Here is an 8423-nt window from a genome sequence, read left to right on the forward strand (position 1 = left end):
CCCCCCCCCAGACCAAAGGGGGCTTCCCCCGGGGGGGGGGGGGGGGAGGCGGCGTCCTCCACGTTGTCCCCACAACCTCCAGGAAGAATCGCTGGTCCCGCTCGCAGGGGTCAGACAGACTGGAGGGCCGGGGAGGAATAGCCCGCCGCTGCGTCCGCCAGCCAGGCAGTTTTTAAATTTTATTTAGAAAAGAGAAACCTGAAAGGCCGGGCCTCCTTCCGCCCGCCCTTCTCCCACCAGCCTTAGCCTTTTTTAAAAACGGGGTATCTTGCTTTCTCTTCGGAGTGAAGACATGCCAGGAGGGATTCTTTTATGTTACCAAAAAGAGAAAGAACCCCCCCGGTTTTTAAGGCGGGGGGGGGGGCAGGGGGTTTTTGCCGCTCCTTTTGCCTTTGTCTTCTTGCAAGCCTCCTGCGCCGTTCAACTAAAGGACCAGCGGCTGAGCTTCCATTGTTTTCCTTTGGACTCAGCGCCTGATCCACTGCCCAGCTGAGTCGACACCCTTGCTTGGGGGCGAGCCCCACTGGAGTTGGGAGTAAACACCCACAGGACTGAACTCTAACCCCCCCTACCCGGACTCTTTAATTCAAGTGGCCTGTCCTCAGAAGCCTGGCGGACTGATTTCACGGGAATGGCCTTCAAGGTAGGAGCGTTGGGGAGTTAGATCGGTTTGAGGATCGAGCCCTCCTGCGCTTGGGTCGGGCAGAAGACTAAATCGGCAGCGGCCCAAACCTTTCGGTTTAAATTGGTTATGGCCCGGACGGCCCTCCCAACCAATTTAATAGCAGACAAGGCCTCTGTCTTTTTAATTATTTTTTGCGTGTTGCCACAACACAGCTGAGCCCCAAATCTACGACTCTTGGGTTTTTTAATTAAAAAATCTTGGGGGGTTGTTTGCTTTGTTCTACCTTATTGTAGCAAAAGCGATTTTACAAATTAAAAGCGTTCCACGTCGATGGAATTTAATCCCAGACAACGGCATGCTTTCAAAATGTATACATGGCCTTCCTGCCGCACCGAAGTGTATTTTTCCCTCGGTCATAACAACGGCTTTTACTTGGGAGTAAGAGCTGGCGGTATCGGTGGAACTTGCTTCCAAGTAAACGTGTTTCAGCAGCACGGTTTCCTTATTCTTCATTCCCATACACATTTTCTTGGAAGTAAGCATCACTGAACTCGGTGGGGTTTACTTCCGAGTAAAAATAAATAGTTCTAGGGGAACTTTGCTGCAGTCTCCCACATCACATTCGTAAGTTCGTGGTTTAAATGGGAAACGTTGAAAAAAAGAGAGCGGCTTTTTTTCCAAATGGAAAGTAAAAATAAAACAAACAACAATCTGAGAAAACCTATCGCGCTTCACCCGCTTCACTGAAACTTCCTTCCCGGCTAAACGTGTAGGATTTGAGTGGAAGGTCTCTAGCCTTACTCCGGAGCAGCCTTTTTGCATTAAATAAGGTTACTCTAAAGTTCCATTCTTGCCGATTATAACCGCTGACCCAGCAGAAAACACATTTCCTCGGAAACAAAGCGCGCTGGATTCCATCTCAGTCCCTACACCGAGGATCGCGGCCTTACTCGAAAGTTGGCCCGTTCCTTGGAAGGGACTTCGCTGCAAAGGACGCCTGTTCACCAGGATTGCAACCGGAGTTTCGAGCCAGCATTGCAAGAGCCTGACGCTCAAAGGGCCCGCTGGGTTTGTGGCACTCGGATAGAGCCACGAGGAGCCATAAATCTAAGACGGGAAGGGGGGGGGGACTACCGTAGTTGTGAAATGCAGGGGGGGGAGAGGAGGGGAGCGGAAGAGAGAGGCGAAGCCTGCAGGGACGGGCACGTCGTGTGTGCCTGGGCCCGAGTCAAGAGGCCCGCGGTGCCTCGCCTCTGTTGCTGCGCGCACGTCGGAGCTTGCCCGGCGCGGTTCTCTTCTTGGCCCGGGTCCCCCTCCGCCCCGCGTTCAAGAACGCGCTGCCCGGCCGGGGCCATCTGTCATCCGGCGAGCTGTCTCGGCCTGACAGGGAGCGCGGCGGCCCAACGGCTGCCTCCCTCCGCGGAGGCCAAGGAGGGGAAAGCGAAAGCGGCTGCGCTGTTGCCAGCCGAGATCCCTTCGCCAGACCCCTCCCCTCCCCTCCCCCCCCCTCAGCCCCGGCGGGCCAAGCGCGTCTCGGGGCTTACCCGGACTCGGGCCTCAGTGAGGTTGGTCCACACGGCGATCTCCTCGCGAGTAGACATGTCCGGGTAGCGGTTCCTTTGGAAAGTGGCCTCCAGCTCCTGCAGCTGCTGGCTGGTGAAATGAGTCCGCTGCCGCCGCTGCCGCTTCTTCTTGGACGGATCCTCGGGCCCCGCGTCGTCGTTCTTGCTCGGCTGGCTTTTGTCTTTCTCTGCAAAGGGAAGGGAGAGGCGCCGAATCAGCAGCTGAAGAAGGGGGGGGAGGAGGGCGCCGGGTCGCTGGATCAGCTCAAACAATCTCTCCCGGCAGACAACGGCGCTCTTCACAACCCGGTTGAGCCGGAGGAGTTACCGAGGCGGTCGGAGACCGCGGTTCCAAGCGCGCTTCACTCCGGAGTCACCCCACGCCATTTAAACCGGCGGGACTCACCTCCAAAAGCAATATATTTAAGAGTGGAAGGTTGAAGTCCCAACCCGAGACGGAGATCCTAAACAGACGCTCCTTTGGAACCAGGGGGACTGGTGTCCGGGGTTCATACGAAAACCCAAAGAAATCCCACTGATTATCAAGTGCCACTCAACGTCGGGGGGGGGGGCACTTTCCAAGGCACTTTAATGGCGCTTTCTCCCGAGTAAATGGAGAGACCGTGAAGATGCAAATCGGCTTCCTCCGGGGAACATACGCGATTAAAGCCCCGGATGATCCCAGACCTGCCCTATAGTACATATGGAAGCTCCTGGCTTCAAGGACGCCTGATCCAGAAATGCAGGCAAATATTCAGCTCGGGTCCCTAAACACGCTGAAAATCTGAGCCTCTGATTGTAGGATACTCGCGCAAAAGGGATGCAGGCTCGCCCCGAAGCCTTGCGTTTCCATTACAGTGAAATACATATTTATATACGGTTGGTTAGACATGACAGGCGGCCCGACTCTGCCGACTCCGGTGACGGACCATGTATTAACAGGGGCACAGAGGCGTCTGCCTCCACGCACAGCTTTGCTGGCATCCAGAATATAATCAGAAATACATATTAAGACAGCAACTGGGATTGTTATTAAACTGCCTCGTTCTTGCGTATCTAGACTTGCCCCACAGCTGTGCTCCACACCAGGCAGAGCACCCAGAAATCACACTGTTGTTATTATTAGACGCTAAACTGGCCGCCTTTCACTTATACGGATACCACCTCAGAAGTGTGTGAATAGACCCGGAAAGCTAATGATTCACTCAGGCGGCCTGTTTTCAAAAACGGCTTGTTTCTATAACGATTGCTAGAGCGTACATGCCTAGGAAGACATAGAGACAGGTCACCCCTGAACACCTTTAGTTGCGGGCAAATGACATTGGCTTCCGAGTAGCCATGGGTGGGATTGGGCTCAGTGAGAAACTAGCATACCGATCCACACCTTAATGGAGCCGAAGTACTTGGACTGAAGCCGATATGTAGCCGATCCCTTCCTCTGCTTACAAGGAAGTATGCCCCACCCAGTTAGTTGGGACAGTCCCAGGTAGTCGTGTGTTGGAGCGCAACCTAAGAGCCGAAATCTATGCAAACCTGTAAGTCTCACTGCGCTCAGTGGGGCACCACAGGTAAGAACAGCTCTGGTCTCTCGGAACCCAAATGTACTTAAACCGATCCCCTGTATTTCAGTCTACCTGATCTGTGGCTCTGAGGATCCTTTGGGTCGTGCCATGTATTTACATCAAACGAAAGGCTTATGGCTTACAACTAGCACATCCGGGCTGCTCTTTTACTGAGATGGCGCTCGGCTACATCACGGTCACAATTGTCAGCTTGGACAGCTGAGCTCTGTCCCTCGCAAACACCTTGTTCCCGGGAAGCAAGGCGAAGAGGTCTACCTTTTTCAAGGAACGCTCCAGCGTCTCCTTCCAGAAGCAGACACGTTTGCATTCACCTGAAAAGGTAGAAGAGTCCCCTGCCCTTCCCTTCTCGGGATCGGGACCCCCGTGCTCCCAGTTCTTACCTGGGGAGCAATAAGCGGGCGTGGGGCGGAGAGGCGACACGGGGGAGAGGAAGGCCCGTCATCAGAACTGGGCCGGGCTCCTTACCTGCGGCCTCGGGGCTGGAGGTGTCGGAGATGGTGTGCACCTCCAGCCGGTGTTTGGCAGACTCCAAGGCCGACCGCGGCTGTCCGGGGGTCAGGGCCGAAGCCATGACCAGGGCCGGCGGCGGCTGGTGGTAGTGGCAAGAGGAGGACGACGACGACGAGGAGGAGGAGGAGGAGGAGGAGGAAGGGGAGGTGGAGCACAGCGGGTTCCCGGCTCCTAAGCGCTCCAGGCTCAGCGGCTCTTTCAGGCAGTTCATCGGGGAGCCCAGCGCTGGGGCCAGCCCGACCGGCTGGGGGCGGCCCCTCCGGGGACTCCTAAGGCTGGCCGAGCGTCGGCGGCGGGCGAGAGAGCCCCGCTGGCGTCCCGCGGCCTCCCCGCAGCAGCCAGTCCCGAGGAAGGCTCAGGGCGCAGCGGCCTCTCCCCCGCCCTCCCTGCTCCCGACGGGGCCCCCCGCATGAGCCTCTGCGGCCGGCAGGCAGAGCGGCGGCAGCCTCCGACGTAGATCCCCCCGGCGACCCTCGCCGGGCATGAAGCAGAAGCGCCGCCGCCGCCGCCACCAGTTAGATCCACAAGCGGCGGCAGCAGCAGAAGCGGCGCAGCAGCCCCTCTCAGCGGCGCTCCGTCTCCCGCGCAGCTGTGCGCCCCAGCGAGCCCCGGACCCGCGCAGCTCCGCCGCTTCCCGGTCCGCCTAACATCTTAAACCCAGAGGCGGCCTTCCCGGGGCAGGGATATCGGCCGGCCCCCTCCTCTCCCCTCCCTCCCGCCTCGCCCGCCCGCCCGACTCGCTGCTCAGGGCCCGAGTGACGCGGCGCCCAGCCAATCAGGAGGCGCGACGCCTAGGCGCAGGCGAGAGCACGGCCAGCCTATCAGCGCGCCGGGGCAGGGCGACGGGAAAGTCGATTTTTTGCCAGTCAGGGCTTCTGCGCTCCGAAGCTCGCGTCTCAGGGGAGAGAGCGGGGGAAGATGACATACAGGATCCGGGCACGGCTTCCTGTCGTTTTATATGTTATGTTTTCTGCTTCACGTCGTTTTGCAGCATGCTTTCCTATTGCATGGGTTTGAAAGGCATCCACATTTCGCCTCAAAGAATTTTGACAGGTCCCCCCATTACCCGCGAGGAAATTCCCAAATCAAACACCGTCGCCCCCGCCCCCCCCTCCCGCCCGTGCGGACTGGTTTCTGCAGCGCCAGCCGGCAGGTTAGTTTAGCGGAAAGAGAAACGCCGCTACGAGAATTGTTGCTGCGATCCCGGGCTCCTTACTGCAGTCAGACAGAAGAGAAGGAGAATTTTAAGGAAAGACGCTGCAGATAAAAACGGGGGGGGGGGCGACCCTTTGGGGAAAGTGCGTCTTGCTCTATTGTGTTTTTAAAGTCCACGCCTGTTTAAATGACTCTTTACCAAGAAAAAAGAGTGCTTAAGAATTACCTTCGCTGCCGATATCGTTGAAAACGGTCTTAATCGAACGCTTTTGTAAAGGTGAATGTCTGCGCCTCTAAAATAAATCAGATATTTTGATAGACCGGTAGATAACACACGCACACACCAATATGTGTGCAGTTTGCAGTTCAGACCTTTGACTTTCCAATCCCAAATTAATTTGTACGGAAGTCTTCTTTATTTGGAAATAAATCTCACAGAACTGGGGTGGGTGGTTTACCGGACTTCCCGTAAAAATGTACGGGATTGTGTTGTCTGTACCATAAATTTTCAGCTGTACTGAAACAAAAATCTAAGGTCTTAGTTTGCTAGTTTAATACTTCAAAGTACTTCTGGTATTCTAGTTAAGAGTAATTCCTCCAAATGCTTTTTTTTAAAAAAAGTTACAGCCTTCGTTATCATTTACGACGTTTATTCAGACCTGTCCAAGGGATCTGGAAAATCCCTACAAATCAAGGTACTATCTTTGGTTTGATAACATGCTGCTATTCTTCCTGGGAGTGCGCCCCATTGAAAGCAGTGGGATTTACTTCTGAGTAGACAAGCAAGCATTGCGCTCTAAATCAACGTTAAGCAAATGTACAGCCGGATCAAAAAAAGAGGAAGTCCCTTGGATTTCGTTGGAATTTACCCACAGGTGAAGGCACAGAGCGGAGGGCTTACTGGGACCCAAGACGCGCTGGAATCAACGGAACGAAGTTGCCAGCAAAAGGCTGTCGAGTGGATTCTTTAGTGAAGCGTCACCAGCAAGGGAAACGTGTCAGTTCCTTTCCCCTCCCTGAGTTATGTCTCCGGTACTCATAACGTCATGGTTTTGACGTGACGCAAAAAAGGACTGTAATCGATCTACCTACATCCTTCCCGAGTTGTGGCTTGTGTTTTCGCCGAAAGTAATAAAGGAATATCAATCTTCGATTACTGCACTTTTAACATACATACTGATTGCTGACCAGCCCTTCCTTTGAAGCGGGGGTGATTCTTTAGCCCGCGGGAAGGGGGTTGCTTTTTGTGTTTAAAGCGTGGCGTTAATAATGGGGGTGCTGGGGGAGCTGCCTGCCAGACAAGGGAGCCCGGAGAGAAAGAGCGAGTGAGACAGAGGCTGCGATCCCACATACGAAATAATCTACTTTCAATGCGTTTTCCAACTGGATCTTGCCAGTTCACACAGTTGGAAAGTGCACTGAAAGTGGATTATTTAGTGTGTGTGACTGCAGCCACAGTAAGGTCCAGTTGGAAAGTGGATCGACAGTGGATTACTTAGTTTGTGTGATCGCAGCCAGAGAGAAGCTTTATTGACAGAAGACTAACCCAGGATCCTAAGTACCGAGAGTATCACGCAGTTGTTGTTTGTCACCAGCCAATTGAGGGAAATAGGCGGGATCCTGTACCAACAGACTGCTACCGTCCTAGTCCGCCCTTTAGCCGATGTCTCATTAACAGTTTGCATTGATTTACGCCGAGAAATCTGTCTTGAGTTGCGGAGAGAAAGGTGGGCTATAAATTAAGTGAACTGAAAAATAAAGTACTCAATGCCAGGGGTTACTTTGTTTTCTTCTCCTGGTCTATTTTAGCATCAGGAGATTTTAGGCTGTCTTCCCAATTCAGCTGAGCCATAATGGCTACCTCTCCCCGGCTCCGCCTTCTACTCCAGAGTAGAAGCATGTGATGAAAAGCTTGGAAAATTCGCCTCTTGCCTTTCCTTAACGATCCAGACTGCCGGCACCATTAGTGGGACTCCGGCCTTCCTAAGAGAAAAATAACCTTGAGCGACGTGATTGTGTGAATGCCCCAGAAAACATCTGAACTCTGAGGGGCTCCCCTTAAACCCAAGCCCCCCTCTGCCCCCCTCTGCCCCCCCTCTTCCCGGCTGGTGACGGCGTGTCAGAAGTCCTGCCTGCGCCTCCTCTCTTCCAGTCTCTCTGCCTTCTCACCAAACTCAACCCATTACTTTCGCAGTCAGTTGGTAAAGAAGGTCATCTTAATTTACATTCTGCTCATTCTCCGCTGTTTAAATGACGCGGCTTTATCCCGGAGATTTGGCAAAGACGCAAAAAAACTCCACTCCGTAGACCCCACTGCCTTTCGACGGCGACGGCGCTCCCGCGTTTTGTAGTGGATTTTAATCTGATAAATCTCTGATTTGCTTAAATCTTTTAAATAGGGGGGTTTAAAACGATTCTAGCCGTTTTCTGATTGAATTTCCTCTAATTCCCCCAAGGTCATAAAGAATATGTGTCAAATAAATAGTTTCCCCCTCCGCACCGGCAGCGGGTGACCTATAAGGAAGTCAATAAGAGCCCTGCGCCTTTCGGTACAAATTGTTTACTAAGCATCTCTCGGCTTCTTGCGCACCTCCCGGGGCTTCCAGTAGGTCCATACTCCGCGTAAATCCCCAGGGCCATTCCCAGGCGACCGAGGCAGTTACCGGAGGAAAACAGCCAGGCGGCAGTCTTCGCCAAGGAGGGGGGATTTTTTATCCGAAGCAAAATGGCGAGGAAGGAGCAGAAGAGGGGGAAGGAGGGCGTGTGCGTGAGAGGGATTCTCCGGGCACCTCCGAAAGATCGCGACTCTATACCCGGGTTAAGGAATCCGTCGTAACCGCTGTCCCTTCTCGGCTCACTGTTGGTGAAAGCGCAACTCTCTGCGGAGTTACCACCGCCTAGGGACCCGTGGGTTCCAATGGGCTGGAGCATCTCTGCGCAAAACGGGCAGGCAAGACGCTGGGCAGCTGCGCTTGAACCCCAACTCCA

General features: G+C 54.2%; 1 protein-coding gene across 2 annotated transcripts in view; it reads right to left on the minus strand.

Annotated features, from left to right (window-relative positions):
• PITX2 (paired-like homeodomain 2) overlaps positions 1–8423 on the minus strand; it is a 30090-nt gene that overhangs the window by 1541 nt on the left and 20126 nt on the right. Inside the window, exons 1-2 of one of the 2 annotated variants that reach the window (XM_015413657.1) lie at positions 4236–4916; positions 2170–2375 (exon numbers count right to left, since the gene is read on the minus strand). In XM_015413657.1, coding sequence (XP_015269143.1) covers positions 2170–2375; positions 4236–4491 — 462 coding nt within the window. In that variant the 5' untranslated portion in view covers positions 4492–4916. Of the gene's footprint in view, positions 1–2169; positions 2376–4235; positions 4917–8423 lie in introns of those variants that run through there. The other variant, XM_015413658.1, reaches the window with a different exon arrangement.

Source organism: Gekko japonicus, unplaced genomic scaffold, assembly GCF_001447785.1.
Source record: "Gekko japonicus isolate JY-2015 unplaced genomic scaffold, Gekko_japonicus_V1.1 scaffold517, whole genome shotgun sequence".
Classification (NCBI taxonomy): Eukaryota; Metazoa; Chordata; class Lepidosauria; order Squamata; family Gekkonidae; genus Gekko; species Gekko japonicus.